This window comes from Caretta caretta, chromosome 19, assembly GCF_965140235.1.
Source record: "Caretta caretta isolate rCarCar2 chromosome 19, rCarCar1.hap1, whole genome shotgun sequence".
NCBI classification, from domain to species: Eukaryota; Metazoa; Chordata; order Testudines; family Cheloniidae; genus Caretta; species Caretta caretta.
Genome location: NC_134224.1, coordinates 10,386,912 through 10,412,142, shown reverse-complemented (window position 1 = coordinate 10,412,142; position 25,231 = coordinate 10,386,912). Strand labels below are relative to the sequence as shown.

General features: G+C 47.3%; 2 protein-coding genes across 4 annotated transcripts; both read left to right on the top strand.

The window, feature by feature from the left end:
* Nucleotides 1-1,467: 1,467 nt before the first annotated feature.
* On the top strand, nt 1,468-11,360 carry GPATCH3 (G-patch domain containing 3). The gene is made up of 7 exons (XM_048826068.2): nt 1,468-1,812; nt 2,878-3,308; nt 4,912-5,086; nt 6,398-6,457; nt 8,108-8,229; nt 8,639-8,766; nt 9,654-11,360. Exons 1-7 carry the CDS (start codon nt 1,482-1,484, stop codon nt 9,865-9,867), a joined length of 1,461 nt encoding a protein of 486 aa, XP_048682025.1. The 5' UTR covers nt 1,468-1,481; the 3' UTR covers nt 9,868-11,360.
* GPN2 (GPN-loop GTPase 2) lies at nt 10,614-23,156 on the top strand. 3 transcript variants are annotated; one of them, XM_048826093.2, is made up of 6 exons: nt 10,614-10,735; nt 15,500-15,935; nt 17,900-18,056; nt 19,191-19,351; nt 21,622-21,752; nt 22,295-23,156. In XM_048826093.2, the coding sequence occupies exons 2-6, from the start codon at nt 15,522-15,524 to the stop codon at nt 22,365-22,367; spliced, it is 936 nt and encodes a 311-aa protein (XP_048682050.1). In that variant the 5' UTR covers nt 10,614-10,735; nt 15,500-15,521; the 3' UTR covers nt 22,368-23,156. The 3 variants fall into 3 exon arrangements, with proteins under 3 accessions (XP_048682050.1, XP_048682049.1, XP_048682051.1); XM_048826092.2 differs by lacking the exon at nt 10,614-10,735 and adding an exon at nt 13,896-14,065; XM_048826094.2 differs by lacking the exon at nt 10,614-10,735 and adding an exon at nt 14,490-15,090.
* The last annotated feature ends 2,075 nt before the right edge of the window (nt 23,157-25,231 follow it).

The following is a 25,231-nucleotide window of genomic DNA, read 5'->3' as shown; positions in this document are numbered from 1 at the left end:
CCCCCAGCATAGACACACCTCAAAATTTAGCCCCCGGGCACTAGCGGTGAAAATAAAGTTCAGGCTCCATGTCCATTCAGTCTTTGGCCTCTCTGCAGAGCCTGCTGATTAACTGGGCCAATTTGTGCCAGTGGCTTAGTGTTGTGGCCACGTTCCACTGGGAACCGATCTGAGATCCATTAATTGATTTCACACAGTCCACACCAGTCGCCAGATGGTTATTTTATTCTTATTTTATTGAGCATGTAAGGAAGTGATGAATGCGTGAGTTATAGCATAGGTCAGTGGTTTTCAAGCTTTTTTCATTTGCAGACCCCTAAAAAATTTCAAAAGGAGGTGCAGACCGCTTTGGAAATTGTAGAGACAGTCTGCAGATGCCCAGGGGTCCATGTACCACAGGTGGAAAGCCACTGTTCTATGGTAATGACACCCTTTCACGGACCCCTTACACATGGTCTGCAGACCCCTGAGAGTCTGCAGACCACAGGTTGAAAACCACTGGCATAGGACGTAATAAACAATGTCATTACCACAGATACACCTGCTAATACAGGGCCCATTTTGTCAAAGGTCTAAAAAAGCATCAGCACCCTTTGCTGTCTGTTCGCAACAGGGGTTGCCACAAGGCTCTGCTTGTAATTTCTGGGTTGCTCCCTGTTTTGTCTGGTCATTTTTTCTTTGATTTCAGCTCCCAGTACTGCCAACCCCAAGCGTTCAAAAAAAATGAGTCATGACCCCGGAATCATGAGATCACCTTAAATACAAGACTTTAAAATAATCCATTTGGGTTCTTTTTATTTACCTGTTGTGTTTTTAAGCTTTAGGTTGCACCCAGGTCACGCTGCCAAGCTTTTTTCTGCAACCACGAGGGAGGTGGTGGAATCTCCTTCCTTAGATATTTTTAAGGTCAGGCTTGACAAAGCCCTGGCTGGGATGATTTAGTTGTGGATTGGTCCTGCTTTGAGCAGGGGGTTGGACTAGATGACCTCCTGAGGTCCCTTCCAACCCTGATATTCTATTTCTATGAAGGGCTAGTTGCTTTGGTTTTTGTTTTAAGAAAGCTGACAGCCTCACATGACTCCAGGAGCTGGGGCTTTAAGAAAAAACACCAATTACCATGAGTCTTGCGATAAAAATCACGAGAGTTGGAAACACTGAGGCACACGCACAGATCCTAAAATCACGGTGTTCCAGGCCCCCGGGGCTCCCATGACGATATGATGTTCATGTGCTGGGCCATGCTGGGGCACATTCCTAAAGGGAGGCTGAGGTCATACCGCTGCGCCATAGGGTCACCCGGCTGTGCCACTGTTGTGACATCATCAATGTGCGGCAGGGAAATGAACCCCTATCCCTGCCCCCTTGCAACAGGATGACGTCGCCCCTTCTAGTGACGCAATCACTTAATCTCGCGAGAGGCGTGTCTGCGTCCACCCTCCCCCTCGGCGCTGCTCACGTGACCTCGGCCCAGTGGGTTGAAGATGGCGTCGCCCGGGAGCTCTGAGCCCGGCTGGGGCCCTGCCCGCTACTGCCTGGTGAGCCGCATCCCGGCCGAGCTCCGCTCCGCCCAGCTCCGCTCCTACTTCAGCCAGTTCGCCGAGGCCGGCGGCTTCCTCTGCTTCCACTACCGGCACCGGCCCGAGCGCAGCGACCCCCCGGGCCCGGCCACTTGCTGCTGCCTGGTCGCGGTGCGGCCCGGCCAGGCCCGGCGGCTGCTCCGCATGTACTCGGGCAAGCGCTGGCTGGATGCCCAGGGCGACGGGCTGCCCGGCCGCTGTGTGATCCGCAGGGTCCGAGTCTCCCCGGACGCAGGTACGGGGCGGGCGGGGAGATGGCTTGAACGGGTAATAGGGGCGGGGGGCGTTCGGGGGCGAGGAGGGGTTGCTGACCATAGCAGGGGAGTCTGTGAAGCAGTGGCTCCTACTGATGGGAGAGGAAGCTGGTACAAGTCCCCTCTCTACCTTCTTTCATTCCCACCACTCCCAGATGCATCCGATGAAGTGAGCTGTAGCTCACGAAAGCTTATGCTCAAATAAATTTGTTAGTCTCTAAGGTCCCCCAAGTCCTCCCTTTCTTTTTCCCAGAAAGTAGTTTACTTCCTAGGCTTGCAGGAGCCTCGGTGGCCTAGAGGTGGTGGGTTCAACCCTTGGGGGAAATTGTTTATGTAACCCCCTGTTTCTCCCCTCCAAATGGCCAGTGATCTTCCTTGTGAAGCTCAAGGGGTTCCACCCAGTTCTTTGTGGGTTGGAAGGATGGCATTCACAACAAAGATATCAGTGGGCGGTAAAATGGGTAGAAGTAGGACAGAGGGGTTGCTGAATTGCAGCTGCAAAATTCACCCACCCGCCAGGGGGAAAAAGTAGTCTCTCTATACTTTGTTGGGTTACATGACTTTCTGGGAGGAAGCACTTCAGGTTTGTTATGTGCAATTACAGCTAGCATGTGTTCTGGCCGCAAAGTATGAAAGCTCATCTGGCATACGAGAGCTCTGAACTATAGATACCTGGTTGGCGGTTCCAGTAGTAGAACGCTTCACAAAAGCAATTGCACCCTTCAGAGAATGATATATTGCTTATGACTTGAGTAACTGAAGACCAGAAACAACTCTGTCCTGCTGCATAAAACAATGCCACCTTGCTATTGGTATGGACTTATAAAAGCTTGAAACAAACGGCTGATGAAATTCTCAGTTAACATATTTTCATAGCTTGATTCTTAAACAAGAACAGCCCTCTGACATATCCTCTTCTGCAACTCTTTGTTAAAATCTGTATCATGGGCTCCCTTTGGTAGTCTGCCTTCTATTTCTAGCTTGGTGAAATTGCGCTCTTTGAGACGGAATCACAGATTTGATAATCTACTATTTATTTCTCTTAGGTTTGGGCGTGTTCCCATATAAAAATAAAAAGGAGCTTCATAATAAGACCCAGAGTGAAATGTTTACCCAGGCAGACTTAAAGTGGCTGCCTGAACTGAATCCTCCTGTGTTTATGCCCCATGGGAATGTGGGAACCCCTCTGAGAGTCTTTCTGGAGCTGATCAAGGCCTGCAGGCTGCCTCCCCGAGTTATTAAGAAACTGCAGCTACGATTCCCCAAGACAGGATCCTCTCGCAGATATGGGAATGTGCCCTTTAAATATCGGGACACTGAGACTGTTGAACAAGAAGACCTGGTTTATACAGACATGGGGGAGGAGATCACAATGGAAAAGGGACCCCTGGCAAGAACTGGGATGACTCAAACTAGTGATGAGGAAGACTGGGAAGGACCAGGAAAGGAGGAAGCAGAAGAGTCTCATTCAGATGATGTAAGTGGCTTTCTCCTGTCAAATTGCAAGACTAACCATAGACACTTCTACCCCAATATAATGTGACCCAATATAACAGGGGTTCGCATACAGCACGGTAAAGCTTCGACACACTGCTCTGAGCAGTGTGTAAAAGAGGCGGGGCCAGGGCCGAGGGGTTGGATAAGGGGCAGAGGGTCTTGGGGCTGGTCAGGGGCTCCCCCCCACACCAGGGTCTGGGAGGCAGGAGCTGTGGGGGAGCACTTTTGGGGGCCCCGCAATCCCAGAGTGGCCCAGGGGATTAACAGGGGGCTGGGAGCAGCCTGCTTTGCTTTTCTTGCCCCAGCCCCAGCTGTGTCGCTTGGAGGAGGGGGCTTGGGGAAAGGGATCCTCCTCCTCCCCCGCACTCACCGGCAGCGGTGGAAGCGGAGCAGCCCGCTCCGCTCCACCAGTTGTCAGCTGTGGCGCTCCGCTTCCCGTTGCCAGTGTGTGCGGGACCTTTCTCTCCCCACCCCCCAGCGACACGGCTGGGGCCAGGGCAAGGAAAGCGGAGCAGGCTGGGGCTGCGTCACTCCGCTTCCCGCCACCGCTGAGTGCAAAGGACGTCCTTTCCCCAACCTTCCCACACTCACGGGTGGCGGGAAGCGGAAAGCCGTGCCTGGGAGGTGGTGGAGTGGAGCGGGCTGGGGCCACATTGCTCCACTTCCCGTCGCTGCTGGTGAGTGCCTGTCGGGGTGGGGTGTGTGGATAGGGGTCCGAGCAGAGAGGGGACAGGGAGCGGGGGGTTGGGTGGGGTTCTGGGGGTGATTAGGGATGGGGGTCTCTGGAGGGGGTGGTCAGGGGACAAGGAATGGGGGGGAGGGGCAAAGCAAGTTAGATAAAACAATCTCACCTATAATGCAGTGAGATTTTTTTGTCTCCCAAGGACTGCGTTATACTGGGGTAGAGATGTACCTGTAAACAGCAAGGAGGGAATGGTGCTGATATCTACCTACATAACAGTACCATACAGATAGTATCTTGTATCTGAGAATTGTATTATAAAGCATGAATATACACTAATCTGTATATGCTAAGCTCTGGCTATGAGGCTTTCGGTGCTATTTCATGTTCTCTTAGATACCAAAGCTTATTTTATCGTAACCAAGTTGTTCTCCATGGGAAGCTGATTACAGGGTGGCAGTGCAATCCTTCTGATGGGCTTGGCATAGAGTTGTGAGCACAGGATCAGGAGGCTGGAACTTTTAAACACCCACCTCCACTTTGACGCACTTGCCATGTGGCAAGTCCTCTAGCTGCATTCCTTACTCATAAAATGGTGCATGAATGGGGTTAGGGTGGAAAGAGGGAATTAAGCTCTTTCACCAGCTCTCCCAAGTAATTGACTCTGAAAAGCCTTGCTCAGTGGAGGAGTGAGGGGACTTGCACTGATAATGCCAGTGATTGGAATTTGCAGGTGATGTGCCCACAATAGAGTGCATTGACCAAAATGCCTCTGTTCTATAGAGAACATATTCAGCAGGGCAACTGGAGAGTGGGTGATATGATGGGAGCTGGGGGAGACTGGGTCTGGGCAAGTGCCCTTGCTTTATTGGTATCAACCTTCTTCCTTGTTCCTTTGCAGGATGATGATAGGTGTGAGGAGTGGGAACGACATGAGGCTCTGCATGAGGATGTAACCAATCAGGAACGCACAGAGGAGCGACTGTTTGAAGAGGAGATTGAGCTGAAGTGGGAGAAGGGAGGCTCTGGGCTGGTCTTCTACACAGATGCTCAGTACTGGCAGGAAGAGCAAGGAGGTAATATTGCTCATGGCCTCTTGGGAGGGAGGGGCATTTTGTGCACAGTAGTTATCTAAATATGAACACCTTTTATCAAGGGCTCAGTTGTATGAACCTTTACAAGTTGTCCGATAATCAAGTGTTCTGCAAAAGGATTTGATTACAAATTACAGCAATAAATCTGGAGAAGCTCTGGGTATGTTTTATAGGAATCAAGTTAGACAAACTTATAAACAGATTGGAGAGAAGTTGTAATTTGTAGGAAGGACTCCTTCCTTTTATCTGGTTGGTCATCCACATGGTCAGCAACTGGTCCACAGTACCTCACATGGAAGAGGTTGTATTTATAAATAGTTTATACGAGCCAGGCAGTCAAAGTACCCTTCAAAAGTCCCAAGTCTTTCAAGTACTCAGTAAACTTAGCGTTGGTGTGTTGATAGTCTCCAGCATGGACAAAAGCAATGCAGGTTTCCTCCCATTCAAATGTTGTTCTGCTAATGGTCATCCTCCCTGAGCTGGAGGGTGACTGCTAGGGATGAGAGGGTGGCTTGTTTTCAGTGTCCATTCAGAATTCTTGGTCTGAGATACCCACCACTGCCAGCAAGAGTGCTAGTTATTTTTTTGGATGTAAACGTATGTCCCCTGGGTCTGGGACTGAGTGCTAACTCTGATTACGTAAGCCACAGACTCGGTACTGGGGGTAACGAGACTTGGGGCTGAATTTTCAGAAGTGGGCCCAACAGGTATAACCACAAATAGTGATCGGTGAGTACTGAACCATCCCTGAGTGAACTCCTCTGTGGCTATAATCACTGCAACCCTGTTCGGGAAAACTTACCCCGCAGACACCACAAATCTGGGCTGGATTTGATCCAGTGACTGGAGACAAGGCTCATTATGCTATCACCAATCCCCCTGGCAGGTCTTTCTGTAGACCCCACAAATGTTGTATATTAACACAGACAAGGTGGGGGAGGGAGTATCTTTTATTGGACCCACCTCTGTTGGTGAGAGACAAGCTTTGGAGCTTACACAGAGCTCTTGTTCAGGTCACAAGAGCTTCTTCATACCCGATTTGAGGAAGAGCTCCAAAGCTTGTCTCTCACCAGCAGAGGTGGGTCCAATAAAAGATACTCTCTCCCCCACCTTGTGTCTCTAATCCTCAGATCAACAGGGCTACAACAACACTGCATACGGATATTAACACACTTCTTCTACTGTGCTGGGGAAAACGCTGTGCTGGATGGAGGGCTATGCCCCTGACAGAAAAGCTGCTCCCGTGACCCAGATCCTTTATCTAATTTCCACAAACTGTTTTTCTCTTGACAGACTTTGACGAACAGACTGCAGATGACTGGGATGTGGACATGAGTATCTACTACGACAAAGGTATCTGAGCTGAAATGCGCGGTCTCCCATATGTACAGGTGTTGGTGGCGGCCCAGCAGCAAGACTCATTGCACTCCCACTGGGGCTGCAGTTAAACCGAGACATGCTCAAATGTCTAGCATCTCCAGAACCAGGAATGCAGAGAAGCATGGCTGCCTCTCCACCAGGCTCCTGTGGGGCCGAAGGGATCTGAACGTTAAGTGGAGTTGGGAGCCACAGCAAGTTCAAATAGGCAGGGACCTTTGAACAGAAGTCTGTGTAGTGAGGCTGTAGTTTGGTAAGAGGGAGATATTTAATGCTTTGTATAAAGCCTCCTGTTTTACCCTCTCTGGTACAGGGATGCAGACGTTAAATCTCATAATGACTTTTCCTCATGCCACTGCCAACTATAATATTCCAAGACCTTGGCTCTGAAGATGACGGTTATAAAGGGACATAGTCAGTCAACAGTTCAGAACTGAAAAGTCTAATACTGTGTCTTATTGAGTGTCCGTAGAAGACAGGATGCTAAACCTTCCCAGATTAACACCTGAGAATATTGAAATAGGAAACTTTAAAACTCTGAGCATAATTGGCTACTTAGCAAGGCATTGTGCTTGGGACAGCCAAACTAGTGAACTGGTTTCACTCCTGTTCTCGTCAGTTTTGGTTTCTGTACTATAGAACAGTGGCTCTCAACCTTTTTAGACTACTGTACCCCTTTCAGGAGTCTGATTCGTCTTGCATACCCCCAAGTTTCCCCTCACTTAAAAATGACTTGCTTACAAAATCGGACCTAAAAATACAAAGTGTCACAGCACATTATTACTGGAAAATTGCAGACTTCCATTTTTACCATATAATTATAAAATCGATTGGAATATAAATATTGTACTTACATTTGGTGTATAGCAGCAGTTCTCAAACTTTTGTACTCATGACCCTTTTCACATAGCACGCCTGAGTGTGACAACCCCCGCTTATAAATTTAAAAACACTTTTTTTAAATATATATTTAACACCATTATAAATGCTGGAGGCAAAGTAGGGTTTAGGGTGGAGGCTGACAGCTCGCAACCCCCCATGTAATAACCTGGTGACCCCCTGAGGGGTCTTGACCCCCAGTTTGAGAACCCCTGGGTGTATAGTATATAGAGCAGTGTAAACAAGTCATAGTATGAAATTTTAGCTTGTACTGACTTGCTTGTGCTCTTTATGTAGCCTGTTGTAAAACTAGGCAAATACCTAGATGAGTTGATGTACCGCTTGGAAGACCTCTGTGTATCCCCAGGGGTACGCATACCCCTGGTTGAGAGCCACTGCTATAGAATGAAGCTGTTGAGTTTCCAGCATTGCAGGTGAATGCGCCAACTTAAAACAAACGAGATTGTCTCTGAAACGCTTTAATGAAATTCTCTTGTTCAAATCTGACTTACTGTAAAACCTGCATTTGGAGCCAGGTGCCTTCCTCTCAAGATGCTGCTGTGTAGCTTGTCATTTAAAGCTAGTTTAAATGAGAAATAAGAGGTCAACATAGTTGGAACAACAACATTCCTGACTTGGCAAAGGAAGCTGCCAGAAGCTCCCCTGCTCACTGGTCTCTGGGGAAAGGACTGTAATATCACATTGTTTTCCCTTATAAGTTCTGCTCTGTCTCATGTTTGTCCTCAGATGGAGGTGATAAAGATGCCCGTGACGCAATACAGATGCGCTTGGAACAGAGACTCCGGGATGGTTTGGAGGATGGCTCTGTTTCAGGGCAACAGATTGGAACCTTTGAGAAATATACCAAGGTAACACTAGAATATGTGCTGCTCATGGTGTCTGGGCCAGAGGCAAATGATAGTTGGCCAGAGGAGGCTTGAAATGACGGAGAATTACAGGACTTGGACTAACTAGCAAACTGTTTTTTCTCTTAGGGTTGCTTTTCAAAGTTATTTATAAATCCCTGTAAAAGTGCAGGTGTCATGGAGCTGGGTTTTAGTTAGTGGCATATTGGGAAGGTTGGGGGCTTTAGAAATGCATGTAACAGCTGCAGAAGACACTTGGCCAGGATTGACTAGCCTTCTCATTAAGGCTCTGCAACAGAGGCTGTTTATGAAGCCTGATCCCTTGGTGTGTCACTGACCTCAGTGTAATAGCTTGGCCCACTCACTCCCAGAATTGATGATGGTTTACGTGGAGTGGTTTCTTCTCTTCCAGGGTATTGGTAGGAAGGTGTTGGAGAGGCAGGGCTGGATGGAGGGACGGGGTCTGGGGAGCAGCAACTCTGGAATGGCTGAAGCGTTGGACAATGAGGGTCAGCATCCCAAGTGCAAGAGAGGATTGGGGTAAGTGCTACAAACTTCTGGTGTTCTTTGCTTGTGCACAGTGCCACTCAATGGCCCCATACCAAGAGGTAAAATGTAGTAGGTAATTGACAACTAAAAGGAATGTCCCCGGGGGTTCTGCGGCAGTCTCTATAGGCAGCATTGATGTGAGTATTGATACAACTCATGCCATTTAGAGGTGAATGGAATATGCTTCTGTCCTTATGGTTGTGCAGCTCAAGTGAGATCAAGTCCTGAATCTTGGACCCTTGTTTTTGCTACTCAGCAGTCCTCCAGCAATACCTGGATTGTCTGTAATGGTCCCTTCAAAGCTTGAGAATCTGTTCTGGCTCTTGCTTTGTGAACGGTTTCTTTGCTCCCTTATAGCGGAGATTGAAACACATGTGGCGCGTGACCTCAATGATGCTGGTGATGGGGTGTGCACACTTTTGGAAACTAAAGTGCTGTGGCAGAGCCTACAGGGGGTGGTACCTACAGTACTTGTTTGGCAGATCCAGCGAGTGTGGAAACAATTGATCTAGGTACAGATGCTATGCGCAGACCTAGTAAACATTATTAATTGTTCTGTCTCAGCTTTGAGTTGGCCAGCTCCGGTTTTATGCCTAAACTACTTCAGATTCTCTGCACCTTCAGAGCTCTTCATGTATATATGATACAGATACTTTACAAACATGCCTCTTAACGGCCTGCAAAACGGGTATTCACTCATTTTGGAGCCATGTTAATGAAAGTATACCTAGAGGTTGGTGCCAGTCAGGAACAGGACCTAGGAACTATGATTCCTAGTCCCCATGCCCTAACAATGGGCCTGGCCCCTTTATTAGTATTTGGTAAATATGGGCTAGTGTAGAGCAATTTCTCATTGCTCTCTGCCCACTCCTCTCTAGGTACCACGGAGAGAAACTGCAGACTTTCAGCAAGCCGAAAAAGCCTCGCCGGGATGGCCCCATCCTCATCTCCACAGTCTACGATGAGCCCCAGCCTGTAGACCATGGGGACCAGCTACTCCGGCGCCAGCTGCCCACTGCCATGAAGTACAGACAGGACGTGGCATTTGTCCGAGCGACTCAGAGTGCTCACCAGAGCCCCAGTGCCTCATGAGAGTTGGTGCTGAACGGAGACTTCGGGACTCCTTCACTAGAGCAACAGCAGAACCTTTGTATGAGAACAGCCTCTTCCACGCTGCTTTTCACCTGGAGCCTGACTTCTCCTGCTGTCTGACCCTAAGCAAAACGTTAACATATTTTCTGGAAGAAATAACAGACTCTTCTGTAGCATTTGCAAGTCTTCCTGTTTTAACAGTTGCTTTATTAGGAGGGGGTCCCAGTATCCCTGCCACCAGCTGAGGTGTTTGGCAGTGGGAAGGTTAACACTAATACTGTAAGCAAGGCTGTTGTGTGAAGCAGCCAGCGTTTTGTTTAGGCTCCTGCAGTGAGATGTTTTCAGATGAACTGTCTGCAAGCAGGAAAAAACCTCACTTTTCTAGGAAACTTACTACTGGTCCAGAGCATCATTCAGTCTCTGGTATTTATACTGCACTCAGATGAAAACTTACTGGGGCAAGATGACCTTTTTGGTGGCCTTCACTGTACTAAGTGCCAAAGATAAAATGAAGACTTCTATAGTAGTAGTGAGACTAGCTGTGCTTCCTCTCTGTACAGCACCTGACACTAAGTGGGTAAAAGCACAGGCTAGGATGTGCACATCAAGCTCCCTTCTCCAGTGACTAGCACTTGTGCTCTTTTTACCCACATGTATTTAACGACACACTTCTCCACTGAGAGATGCCCCACCTTCTCCCTCACGGCTTTGCACTGCAGCTAGAAGAGCTAATTAGCAGCAGTATCTGCCCTGGAAGGCTGTAGCCTGTGCCTGTTGACATGGCCAGTTTATGCCACAGCCATAGACTGTGGCTATGTGGTGAGAGGAATGCAGAGTTGAGGTTTCCGTTCTTCTTTTCCGGTTTTAGGTAAGATCAGCTCTATATTGAGGAATCTCATTACTGGCCTCTCCTGCATTGAACTAACCTACCTGTCACGTCTTAATTAGTTTAGCACAGGCTATAACTCTAGTTTCTCTTCCTTCACTCAGACATGCTTGTTAAAACAACACATGCTAAACCTTGTACCTTCTTTCCTTGTCTTGACAATCTGCTTCACCCCTAGACAACCATGGCTGAGGAGCGGCTTATGGCTTATTCTTGTAAACGAGGCTTAGAAACCACCTGCTGGAAAGAGTTTGATCTAATTATCCACTCCCACTATGGCACTGTTGCCAGCACCCAGTGCTGAGAGGCAATACAACAGCAGGGTTTGATTCGCTACCCGGTGTGCTTCACCCAATAATCATAACGGGGTGGAGAAGCGGAAAAGTTTATTTGAAGCTTCAAAAAGACTACAGGGAGAATAGAATCTCAAATCCTGCACACAGAGCAGGAAGTTACACAGGCTTTTATAAAATCCTTTCTTCAGCATACTTATCCAATAGCAAGCTGCCCTAAGTATCCATATAGCCAGCCAATCCAGTTACCTTGTTTTTTGTATCATTTGTTAAACTATACATAAAGCTGCTTTATTCAGCATTTTTCTTCCCTATCTGCCCTGTTTGGCCTTGTTTAGTTTCAGGCAGTCTGACTCTGCAACATATTGTTGCAGATCCTCAGCATAACTGCTGTGTGCGCCTCCAGGCGGGGGGGCCAAGGACACTTGGGCCTAGTATGCAGAGCTGCTGTGAGTGCCTCCAGGCAGGAGGGGGGGCCAAGGACACTTGGGCCTAGTGCAAGGGGGCTTCACCGACACGCGTGGCCTTCCATACCCTCGAGTTACCTAGTGGCCATGCCCCAGTGACCCCAACAGCACTAAAACTAGTTTAAGGATGTAGAGTAACTCCCTTTTCTCACAAACCTCTGAGAGCCTCCTCTGCTAGTAGGCCTGGTCTGTATCCTCCACAGCCTGGCTCTGGGGAATCATCCACTGAGAATAGATGGCTAGTTTCACACACAGAATGAACACACCGAAACTGATGCCTATTTATTTTTAACAATAGCTCGGCAAATTCATTTTGGGCTATACTAATCAAGGCCTGACCAAGAAGTTTAACTCTATTTTCCAGCTTTTTAAAATCTGTCTGTACAGCACTTACCCCAATGGGGTCTGGGCCATGAGTGCTACTCCTAGGCCCGCTCATACAAAAACTTTAAACGTGTCACACACAACTACTTATTAGGGGAGGGGCAGAGCTCCTTTCTCAAGTAAATCTCTATCATTAAAGAAGCTTCTTACAACCCTTTTATTTCTACAGGAGGGCATCTGTAAATATAAAGCTTGGTCTCTGCGTGATGTGCCCCTGGCCAGCAGTGCCTGGGTGCTGTGTGAATGCTCTCCTTGTTTCAGCTGGACCAGAGGGCCACCTTGATACCTCTTGCTCACTACTCTAGCTGTTACTTACAGGCTTAGCCCCTGTGGGGGCAAGGGCGCAGCTTCCCTGCATGAGGTGGGCTGAGGCTGGCCTTAAGGCTGCGGGTGCATGATTGTTAATGGTGTTCATAGAATATCAGTGTTGGAAGGGACCTCAGGAGGTCATCTAGTCCAACCCCCTGCTCGAAGCAGGACCAATCCCCAATTAAATCATCCCAGCCAGGGCTTTGTCAAGCCTGACCTTAAAAACCTCTAAGGAAGGAGATTCTACCACCTCCTTAGGTAACGCATTCCAGTGTTTCACCACCCTCCTAGTGAAAAAGTTTTTCCTAATAGCCAACCTAAACCTCCCCTACTGCAACTTGAGACCATTACTCCTTGTCCTGTCCTCTTCTGCCACTGAGAATAGTCTAGAACCATCCTCTCTGGAACCACCTCTCAGGTAGTTAAAAGCAGCTATCAAATCCCCCCTCATTCTTCTCTTCTGCAGACTAAACAATCCCAGTTCCCTCAGCCTCTCCTCATAAGTCATGTGTTCCAGTCCCCTAATCATTTTCGTTGCCCTTCCCTGGACTCTCTCCAATTTATCCACATCCTTCTTGTAGTGTGGGGCCCAAAACTGGACACAGTACTCCAGATGAGGCCTCACCAATGTCGAATAGAGGGGAACGATCACGTCCCTCGATCTGCTGGCTATGCCCCTACTTATACATCCCAAAATGCCATTGGCCTTCTTGGCAACAAGGGCACACTGCTGACTCATATCCAGCTTCTCGTCCACTGTCACCCCAGGTCCTTTTCCGCAGAACTGCTGCCTAGCCATTCGGTCCCTAGTCTGTAGCTGTGTATTGGGTTCTTCCATCCTAAGTGCAGGACCCTGCACTTATCCTTATTGAACCTCATCAGATTTCTTTTGGCCCAATCCTCCAATTTGTCTAGGTCCCTCTGTATCCTATTCCTGCCCTCCAGTGTATCTACCACTCCTCCCAGTTTAGTATCATTCGCAAATTTGCTGAGAGTGCAATCCACACCATCCTCCAGATCATTTATGAAGATATTGAACAAAACCGGCCCCAGGACCGACCCCTGGGGCACACCACTTGATACCGGCTGCCAACTAGACATGGAGCCATTGATCACTACCCGTTGAGCCCTACAATCTAGCCAGCTTTCTACCCACCTTGTAGTGCATTCATCCAGCCCATACTTCCTTAACTTGCTGACAAGAATACTGTGGAGACTGTGTCAAAAGCTTTGCTAAAGTCAAGAAACAACACATCCACTGCTTTCCCTTCATCCACAGAACCAGTAATCTCATCATAGAAGGCGATTAGATTAGTCAGGCATGACCTTCCCTTGGTGAATCCATGCAAGTGGGCTGCCTCTGCCTTAATGTTAAATTAATTAGCTCAGAAGGAAGGCTGTGGGCGGGGAATGGAGCCCCCCCCTCCCGCAGCATTTAGTGTCCTGGATAAATAATTTTCGCGGGTCTCTGCCCCGCACCTGAGCCAGGGCCAGGCCTGGAAGCTAATCAACAGCGAAACCAGTGCAGTGCTTGAGCAGCGTCCGAGCAGGCAGCCTGTCACCCCCAAGGCTGTAGGGGGCGCTCTGCTGTGCTAGCTCCTACGGCGCCATTGCCATGGGGCTTTCCCGCTCTGCTTCCTTTTCCTGCCTTGCCGCCAGGGGGCGCCAATCTCCTAGCTCAGCCCTGCCCGGCGGGGGCAGCGCCTCATGAATATTCATCAGCTTAGTCCAACGAGGACGTAGCGGGCTCCCGGAACCTTCCCGCTCGCTCCCGCCCCGCCCGCCGGACCCGAGCAGCTGGGACACGCGCCGGAAGCGGCGCGACGGGCAGGAGGGGGGCCCTCGGCGGAGCCGCGGAGGTGAGGCTGCTCGCGGGGCGTCGCCCGCCCGCCGCTCCCACGGGGCCTGGCGGGGCGGAGGCCGCGCTGCCCCCGCTCCCCGCCGGCCCCCCAGCGCCTGAGGGGCGGGCCGCTCCCCCGGGACGGGCCCCGGCCCCTCCGCGACCCCCCGCCCCGCTGACGGCCACTGCACCCCCAATCCCAGAGAGACCCCCCGAGCCGCACTCAGCCCCCAGAGCCCGCGGTCGCAGGGTGTCTAACGTGAATCACGTGTGCGGGGCTTTGTCGTTCCCGGTATAAACGGCAGCAGTCGGCGGGGATCAGTAGCTTAGTGAGCTCGGCGTGTGATCATGTCCTAGGTGCACAGGAGGAAGGGTGACTTGTCTGTTTCAAACGCATGAACGTTTACTTGGCCAGGGGTTATGAGACCCCCCCCCCCACACACACACACACACAGTCTCTCTCACGCTTTTTTCAGGCTGTTTTATGAACTGGCTTTAACCCTGTTGGACCCCTGGGCGCCTGCTCCGTTACACCCTCCGTCCCCCTGCCCAGCCTTCCCCAGACCCCCCTCCTCTCTCTAAGCTTCTCCAGATCTCCTAGGCATCTGCTAATATCCCTCACTCTCTGCCCCCAGTGGTCTAACCTCCCTCAGGTTCCCTCCCCAAACCTCCCTTACCCATCTGCTCCTCCCGACCACCACCCTAGCATCTCATCCCTCTCCGTTATCCCTCAGGCCACCTCCCCAGCCATGCTCCCATCAGTGACCCCACAAAGCTGAGCCTGGCAGTGAGGAGGTGTTACAGGCTCCAGGGCCTTAAATAAATGTGCTTCCTATTGTTTCTAAGCTCTCTGCCCAGGGATTTTTCTCTTGGGTTTGATATTAATATTTTTACTAGCTTGAGAACCTGTTACAATGACTTGACTTTGTGTCCCAAAATGAGACTGACCACTGAATTATAACGTCAACCAAAAGCCATCTTCATCCAGTGGAAAATAAAATCCTCTGACTATCCAGGTGCAGGAATCCCTGTCGGATAGTAAAGGTAACCGTAATGGGTGTGTCTGAAAGTAACAGTCCTAGACAGGCTGAAAGAACTTCAAAGGCACTCAACATCTTGTCAGCAAGAATCTGAATCCGCTTCCCTTAGCGGCGTAGTCCTTTATATCGTGGTTATTTTCTGCAGCTGGTTTGGGCCAGTGGACAGACTGAGATATTGCCTACTCCACTGCCTGGAAGGGACTGGAGACTGTCCAGACAGGAAGGATAAAATGAGGCTTACTCTCCTGTCTTGGCATGGTCCCTCCATCTTGCTCAGGAGGTGAAAGGGGGGTGTTGCATGATAGGCCCCCCTAGGTCTGAGAATTACTTGGCAACTTCAGTTTTCAATGCATAATATTCCTATAAACATGAATAAAGAGCACTGTCTTAACCTTTTCCTTTTCTCTTTCTAGGAGGAGAAAGAAATGAGCTGACATGTCAGAAAACCATGCGTCTTGCCTGGCCTTTGGCCAGGCAGTGATTGGGCCACCTGGCTCGGGGAAGACCACTTACTGCTTTGGCATGCAGGAATTCATGTCCAGGATTGGGCGGAAGGTGGCTGTGGTGAATTTGGACCCAGCCAATGAAGGGACTCCTTATCAGTGTGCTGTGGATATCTCAGAGCTTATCACCCTGGCTGATGTGATGGATAATCTGAAACTGGGCCCCAACGGTGGTTTGATCTATTGCATGGAGTACCTGGAAGCCAACTTTGACTGGCTGCGGGAAAAGCTGGCTAACCTTGAGGGTCATTACTTTTTGTTTGACTGCCCGGGGCAGGTAGAACTCTGCACCCACCACGGCGCGTTGAAAAATGTCTTTGCACAGTTAGCCAAGTGGAACTTCAGGGTATGGTTTGGGTTTTATGTATAGTGATAAGATGGTTCAGCACCCGTAGCTCTCGCATGTTTGCTGAACCATGTTTAAAAGTGTTATGTCTTGCAGACAGGCCTTATGAATCTGTGGAGTGTATGTAATAATTAACAATATGCTTTTGCTGTGTATTGGTCCATTCAACCAAGTATATAAAAGCACTTTACAAAGGTAGGAAAGTATTTTGTGGGGAATGAGGCACAAAGAGGACTTGCCCAAGGCTACCCAGCAAATCAAAAGAATAGAATCCAGGGCTCTTCCTTTGCTCTACTCCTAGTGTCTTTCTACAAAGTTTTCACATTTTAACCCAGTGAACGTAGCTTGGGATAGGGAGGAATGTTTGTATGTCAGATTACTCTGGACCTGAAGGATTCTATCCCAAGAAATTCAAATGATCTTTCAAGATGTGTAACCCAGATCTCATTCAGTTAACAAAAATTATGGGGCAAATTATATTTTAATGTGCTTGATGCAAACATTTATTTTAATGCAACATTCTTGTACGTTGAAACACACAAGCCAGCAAATGCACAAGTGAAGGTTTCCATAACAAAACTGTCTTGCTTACATTACATATATCTCATACTTTGGATTACTGGCTAGACCATTAATGTATAACCGGTATACTGGACAATCAAGGAGGGTAAGGTAATTTTACTTTCAGAGTAACAGCCATGTTAGTCTGTATTCGCAAAAAGAAAAGGAGTACTTATGGCACCTTAGAGACTAACCAATTTATTTAAGCATAAACTTTCGTGAGCTACAGCTCACTTCATCGGATGCATCTGATGAAGTGAACTGTAGCTCACGAAAGCTTATGCTCAAATAAATTGGTTAGTCTTTAAGGTGCCACAAGTACTCCTTTTCTTTTTGCGTAATTTTACTTGAGAATCTTATTTAGAATCTTAACTTTTGCATTTGTGTGTGTGTTCGAATAAACATGGTGGTGCATTCACATAGTTCTTTGCATCTAATTTTTATCCTTTCTGAAAAAAGAAAAATCACTATAGAGTTGTATAGATGAGTTCTTATGCACGTCTGTAAGCTTCAGTACACTATAGATACAGGAAAAAATCTATCTGTTGACACAATTGAACTCTGTAATATGGAGTTATACATTTGTGCAATTTCATAGTATGACAGGTAGTAACGGAACTAAAATCCTAAACCAGTCTGTTTCATATGTATGAAAAATAATTAATCAAATTGTTTATAAATTTATTAATTCTCTCACAAACCACACTGCGACTGTTCGTCCTAGAGAAGTTGGATGTTATAAAATTACTCTGTTATTGAGTTATTTTGGGGTGAATACTTGTATGGGAAAGGTGGAAAAATTGTATACAGTCCAGTAATTCAAAACTGGTTTTAACGTGGACTTCCATCGCCTTTGGGCTGAGACCAAGCATGGAAAGTTTCATCCCGAAAGGAAAGAAATTCCAAGCAAGTGAATAGAGGGGGCTGAAGTGGAAGAAGAGTTGCAACTTTAACAATCTCTCTTGTTGTTGGTGAAAGTTTGGCACGTCTGTAACCTTTTTTCATCCATTGATACCAAAGTACTTTATAAAAGTGAGTCAGTATCATTATCCCCATTGTACAGATGAGGAAACTGAGTCATAGCAAAGTGATTTTTACAAGGTCATTCAGCAAATCAGTGACAAAGGTGGGAAAACAATCCAGGTCTCCCGACTCTTTGTTTGGTCAGTATCCTATACAGTGGATCATGCTTAGTGGTCAGAGGTATACAAATAAGTATATCAAACATCTAGGGAGAAGTTGGCTGATGTTTTTTTTCTGGTTAGAACCACATGAGTCTGGAGGGCTGGATGCCTTTATCTTTCTCCTGTGTCACAGATTTGCCGTAGTGACTTCTGCATATTTGCACAGGCAGATTCTGCCCTGCCTCTGATTTTGCACTATTTCTCGTTTCCATTTTGCAGTTGGCTGCAGTTCATTTGGTGGATTCCCACTACTGCACAGACCCTGGAAAGTTCATCTCAGTTCTCTGCACCTCCCTCTCAACCATGCTGCATGTGGAATTGCCCCACGTCAACGTCCTCTCTAAGATGGACCTGATAGAACAGTATGGCAAGCTGGGTAAGAGCCTTTGGGAAGGAGGCCTGCGTGGAAGGAAAATGAGTGGACCCTGCAAAGGAGCAGAGGGTAGAAGGGAAGTGCTGTGGAGCTGACTCTTATCAGAGAGAAACTAACCTCCTGATAATCGGCAACTTGGGGATGATGGACAGGAAAAGTATATAACATCTCCCAGAGTTCTTGGTGAAATATTCTGGACTGTGCAGTTAGCTGTGTGCATGAGTACTCTCGTAAGCGCTTTCAAAGCCATTCAGTAAGAAAAAGGAGATCCTGAAGTGGCCACAGGGTCCACTGGTAGCACCGTAGACCTGTCTGTTCTTTCTTCTGCCTTTTCTGTTCCAGCCAATCATCAGCCTCCTCTCTCTAACATTTCACACAGCCTCGCCACTCTTGGGGCCAAATTCAGTAAGTCTCAGGTGGTATAGCTTGCACCTTTAACATATATTTTAAACCAACTTAAACTCAGTGGGCGAAATTCAGGGGTGATGTGTAAGGTGGGGGTGTTCGTTGTACATTGGTGGGTTGGTGCGAATCTGAAGGAGTCCCTGTTTCATTAACTTATTTGCTGAGGAATCTGGAAGTAGTTGCACCTGCCACCGTTCTAGATGTGATTTGATTCACCTGCTCTCCCCTCTCCAGCCCCTGCCGTGTGGAACAGCCTCACTCCATCTCTCCACCTCTCTAAATCTCCTCTGAAGATGTATCTTCTCGCTTGTCTTCACATCTCATTCCTTCCCTGCTTCTTGTCACTCTGTATTTGACTCTAAAAGCAGATGGGACACAGTCTGTGTGAGACGCTACACGAAATAGTCGTCTTGTACCTGTTGGGGAAACTCTCAGCTCTGGAGCCTCTTGTGCTAATGGGATTGCTGGGGAGCTGTCTGACTCACCCCTCTATGGGGAGACTCGCTGTTCACTGGGCTTTGTTGCATATTCTCATTTGATGGTAGGATGGCATTGGAGCCTTTGAAGAGGGAGCTTGCCCTGCTAGCTACACAGAGGAGTTAATGTTGTCACAGAGCATGTTCAGAGGGCAAAGAAAGGGGTGGGCCAGGACCCCACCACCTCCAAACCCATAGGAAAAATGCAGACCCTGGAAGCTGGTCCTGAAGCTGCTTCTCTTGTCTTTCCTTGCAGCCTTCAACCTGGATTATTACACCGAGGTTCTAGATCTCTCTTATCTGGTAGACCATTTAGCCACCGATCCGTTCTTCAAGAACTACCGTCGCCTCAATGAGAAGTTGGTGGAGGTGATTGAGGACTACAGCCTGGTCTCCTTTGTTCCACTCAACGTCCAGGTAACCCAGCTTGAGGTGTGGGTGGGTTGGAAATGACAAGGAACGTTTTGCACGTAGCTTTCTGATTCATTAACTGCCTAGAGTAAGTTTGTGGGCTTCTAAAGGGAGCTCCGTTCTCCCAATGAGCACCTGACAATGAAATCTTGTGTCACCTCCCATGTTATTTTTTTTCCAGACTTCAGCTGTGTCAAGTAGAACTGTAATTTCACAGCTTGATTTCTGTAGCCTTGAATAAGCATACTTATATTAAAAAAAACCAAAAACCCTGTATTACCCATGCGGTATTAAGTCCAAGTTTTCTTAGTGCCTTTGATAATGGTCTAGAAGTGGGCTTTGGGAGACTAATGAAACTCAAATGGTACTAAACTTGGAGAAATTGCAATCTCTGGTCAGGACAGAGAAATACAGAAGGGAGGTACAGAGAGTGAAAACTTGAGCAGAAAATAACAAATGAGTCTCCTCCTAGAAAAATACAGCTAATATATCAGGGTGGGGAGGGAATCCAAAATATGAGATACTCAGTAGTATGGAGAAAGCCAGGAGGCTATAATATTGAGAGAGACACGGTGGCTTGAATGGAGAGAAAATCAGGCCTGAATTTATAAATGCCATGTAGCAGCAAAAGTAAAGCTAATGCAGTTTAGGGATGCATAGGCATTGCATCATGGAGCAGGGAATTAAGGATCCCCACTCTACACAGTTGTCTTGTAACTGTATGTGGAGTTCTGCATTCATTGCTGGGCACTGTGTCACCTGAAATATGCCGATAAATTTGCAGCAAGAGAAGAGCAACAAAAATAAGCTGACAGGCAGAATAATGTTAGAAGGAAGGATTAAAAGGAGTTAATATATACTAGTAATGTATACTAGAGTTGTGTAAGTGACAATAGGGGAAGATACAAATATTTGAATGGAGCAGGAGGGAGAAGAATTATTTATATAGCACTTCACCTGTTGAAGCACTGTGCTGGCATTGGTATCACCCGGCACCACTTATAGGTTAAGTTTGTAAGTATCAGTATCCCTGTTTTATGGACAGATTAGGAAATTGAAGTACCAAGGGCCTGATCCAACTTTCATTGAAGCCAATAGAAAAACTCCTATTGACTTCTTTGGGCGTAGTATTGGACCTGGAGCGGGGAAGTAACTTGCCAAAGGCCACGCAGCAAGTCAGGGGCAAAGCCCAGTTTGCATCTCGGGACCTCCTGACTCTCAGTCCTGCACTCGTTCCTCCAGATCACGCTACTTTGCCGCAAAACCCTCTGACAGTGGGGTGTGGAATGCTGTGGAGGACGCTTCCTGTGACACTGGTGGAAGCCTCATTACCTGGTCTTTTAAAACTAGACTGAACAAATCCCTAATTATGGAGAATAATTTTGTACTGGAAGGGAGACAGTTCTTCAGGTCCCAATATTGGCACACCTGTTTTTCCCCTCTGATGTCTACGATACAGCATGTTACTTTCTTTAAAGTGTTTTCCGCACATTAATCCTCCTACACACTCTGTGATGTAGGTCAGGGTAAGTGTCATTCACTGCGTTTTAGAGATAGGGATGCTGCGGCAAAGTTAGGTTACTTGCACAGGAGGGAGTCATTATTAGAGTTCTGACTGTAATTTGGGACTTGCTGACATATAGTGCCCTGCGCTAGCCACTAAACCACTTCCTGTAGATCACTGAATTTCTTCAGGGGAAATGGAAATTTTATTTCAAGAGTAGGCTGCAGAGCATCCTCAATGTAGGTTCAGAGCAACTGCCTTATTTAGACCAGGTTATCTTAAAAGATGGCCAAGTCCATCCATTATATTGTAAGCCCTTTGCTACAGAGATCTGTCGGTTATGTTTTTCCTTGGGCATTTTGGCTGTTACATGAGTAGAGCCAGCACCCAATGGCTGGAATTCTGCGCCCTCGAGTGAAAGAATACGCAATATAGCTGCTGCAGTTTTCCCCCATCTCTCTCTCTCTCTCTCTCTCTCTCTGTGTGTCTTCTCCCCCATGACCCCCCTCCTCCCCCCCCAAAAAAAGCCCTGAACCTCACATTCGCTGATGTTAGGAGCTGCACACACACCTCATTTCTTCATAAGGAAGAAATCACTTTCCAGGGAGAATTGTGAGGCTTTCCCTTTCCTCTACCCAGGCTGAGCGTGCAGCTGTGGCATTGCACCCATCCCTGCTAGTTGTTCAGACTGCTTGACTGTTTTTTCTTCTTAATGCTTCTGTTAAAGCTGCTGCTTCTCATTTTCACCCCCACTGTGTGTCACTCTTCCCAGGACAAGGAGAGTATGCGACGGGTGATGCAGGCAGTGGACAAAGCCAATGGCTACTCCTTCGGAGACTTGGAGCAGAGAAGCCTTGAAGCCCTGATGTCTGCAGCAGTGGGAGCTGATTTCCACTTCACATCGTATCCTTTAGCTGCGCTTCTCTCCTGTGTGGAGTCTTGAACTCGGATTTGTGGCTCTGGGGATTTCATATAGGCCTGTTATCTCAAGGTCTGAATTCAGGCCATGTTATTAGTACCTTTTATCTGATGCTGTTTAATGGCATGTGTACAATGAGTTGTTAGGTCTCAACTCAGATCCTATTGGACAAGGGTCCACATCAAACCCACCACAACCACATTTGGCACTAATTGGGATCTTATTTGGGGGGGTGTCATTGACTGTATCTCTGTAATTCATGCTCACTGGGCTTGTTCCTTCCACAGAGCGTAATTAATCATTTGAATTAATGCCACTTTGTTTGGAGCTTGTTTGGACCAGCAAGAACTACAAATGCATTTGAATATTGCATCATCTTACCAATGCTACTAGTTCCCATGTTAGCTTTCAGGCTAATGTTGAAGTCTATTCTCAGATGAGAAGGTTAGAGCTCCTTTGTCTCATAGGGTGCTTTGAACCCCAGCCCTTCTTGCTGCCTTGTTTTCCTTGATTCCTGGATGATCAGCACACTTGCAGTCCAGGAGAAGTATGTGCAGCCTCAGGAGAAAACCGTGGAACAGGAAGCAATGGAAATATAGTGCTCCTGTATCTTTCAGCAGGCTTGTAGTGGAAGGAGCTCCCTTCCTGTTTTAAGTTTGTCCCACCTCTTCCAATCAGGAGCGTGAGGGGCCCTCTGTGTAGTGTGACTTGGACCTGGTACTTCCTGGGCAGAAGTCCAGCTGTTAAGCTCCCTCTTTGTATGAATGCAGTCCTGCATCTGGATCCTGCTGCATATGAGCTATGTTTTTCTGGGTGACAATGAGATCAGGACCTCCATAGCTGAGTGCAGGGCAAATTCAAGATCTTCTTACAAGAACAAGAGAGAATTTTCACCTGATCTAGGACATCAGCAGCAGCAGAAGAACACAACTTCTCTGTAGAGCAGACAAGATGTAGGAGCCCACTATTGCCAAGTCTCATCCCTCACCACCGTGACCAAAGCCACATCTCAAGTGAAAGACAAATCAGCATTTACTGCAGTGAATGGAGCTCCTCCTTGTGGAATGAGTTCTCCATGTATTGAATGGGACCTCTGTGCATCCTCACAGTGAGGAGTATCCACTCCTTAGAGAGCCAGCCACCTGTCCATTCATCCCTGGGAGGGAGGAGAGGTGTGAGTTTTGTTGTTGTTTTTTATCATCAGCTCTTTCTTAACAAAAACACTTCTCCACCCCTTAGTTTCACCCTGTACTTTTGAGTTTGCTGTGAACTCCCCTGAAGTGGAGAAAATGCAACAGTGCTGCAAAGCATGGGGGACAAGACGAGCCATGAATAGGTTCCTTATCGCAGATGCGGCCACACGTTTCTATTAAAAGCACTCTATTCTCTGTGGTTTCCTTCTGTGATCTACCTGGAAGCAGGACAAGTATCTGCTTGGGATGGGGTGGAGGCAAGGAGGTCACTTCTTGTGCACTCTGTTCCAGTGGACAAATTCTGTCTCTCTGCCCTGCATGACAAAACCCTGCCAATGTCCTGTTGTGAGCTCCTGAAAGCTTTGCCCAAACTGTACTAACAGGAGTGTTCATAGGCTTATGACTGGGGAAGAGCCTGTGTGGTTCAGCAGAAGAATGTCTCTGGCTCCGCAAAGGTTGTAGCAAACCATAGAAGTTAGGTCTTTCTTTGTCTCTACTAGGTCCTTCACTATAACCTTCCTTTGCTATATCCCTCCGTCTTTGTGGGATTGTTTTCTACAATTGATTGTCCAGTGCTTTACCCACTTGAGTTTTAAACATCCCAAGCAACGGTGTGTCCACTACTTCCCTGGGGGAACCCTGAGTAATTCTGCTCCTACTTGCTGTAGAGACAGTTATCAGGCTAGTTAACTGCTGGTAGAGAGAGACAGTTATCAGGCTAGTTAACTGGTGTGAACGCACCTATCTCTGCTAGAATGGCATCTAATGATCTGAGTCTGCCCTGAAGGAGGCTGCTTGAGACAGGTACATGTTGTGTTTTTTAAACTGATCATGCCTGGCAATTAGCTTGTAATGTTCAAAGCCATTTACAAATGGATTAATCCAAAGAGCACCCCGGTGAGGCTCGTGATTAAGTTGTTACAGTTTCATAATGTTTTACAGATGGCAAAACTGAGACACTGAAAGGTTAAGAGACTTAATCAAAACTTCAGCAGCAGAGCTGACATTTTAATGGTCAGCAGTTCCTGGCTCCCAGTCCTGTGCTCAGGCCAAGTTTTCCATCTCTTTTCGACTGAAATATTGTAAAGAATAATCTAGTTGCTTTGTGCTGTAGAACTTAGCAGGAGAGTTTCCCTCTTTTCCCCTGTACCCTCCCCTGGGCAAACAAAAGAATTGTAGGCTAACAGCTGGTAGGAATATAAGCGTGGGTGGTACTAAAGACTCATGGTAGAAGAATGAGATCTGCATTTTCCTACATCTCACGGTATTGTGGCCGGGGCTCAGAGTAGGAAATTTTCTACTCTGTTGCTTGTTGGTGACGGAATGGGGATGCACGTGACACATACATAGGGTTGGGTTGCCTCATATCAGTCATGTCATGAAGACCACTCTGGAGTTTAGAATTGAAAAAACAAAGTTCTGTCTACTCTGCATGTTCAAAGTTTTTGGGGCACTTTTTAGAAGAGTAGGGTCTTGCCTGCATTGTTAAGCAGTGGGTGTTGTGTCTGCTGGTGGTATTCTCTGCCACAGTGGTAACTACATTACAGTGATTATGCATATAGATTGAAGTGCCGTCTCATTATGTATTTAGATTGAAACTCCCTCCTTGACTCACCCTGTTGCATGTTGGTACTGTAGTCCACTTGGGACATAAACTTACCTGCTCTTCTGTTAGCCGTACTGTCGCTTGAGTGTGTGTTTGGAATGTATTCAATCTTAAATGTGAATTTTATGACTCAGAGAAATGTGGTGCTTTAAGAGGGCATTTTTAGGTCAAATTCGATAGAAATGTTTCTATTGGTCTTCAATTTTATATGTTGTTTGGCTTTTTTTAATTTCCAAGGCAGAAGTAATTTTTTTAAAATTCACCTGTAGTGTTTGCCATTGGAGCACTATGCTAGTGCAGGAGAATTGAGTCCCTTTTCTTTTTCCAGGCAGAGAGAAATGCAAAAAAACCAAACAATATCAGTAGTGAAAAGTAAATGTTCAGAGTTCCGGCATTAAGGTGTTCTTAGTAATAGGTCAAGAAATCCATTTCTAAGTCCCATCTAAATTTTAACCTTTTCAGCTTCTCTAATTAGAAGACATCTTGATAGCTGGAAGTATCTTTCTTTATTATTTTACTTTCTCTGCGTTCTGGCTAATGGTAGAAGTTGCTCTCTGTGCTATCTTGTCACTTAGGAACCTTAAAACCAAGTGTAATGTTGAAATTCTCTCCCTGCCCTTGGAGGGTTTAGGACCCAGGGAGGTGGGGGAGATGGAAGGAGCAT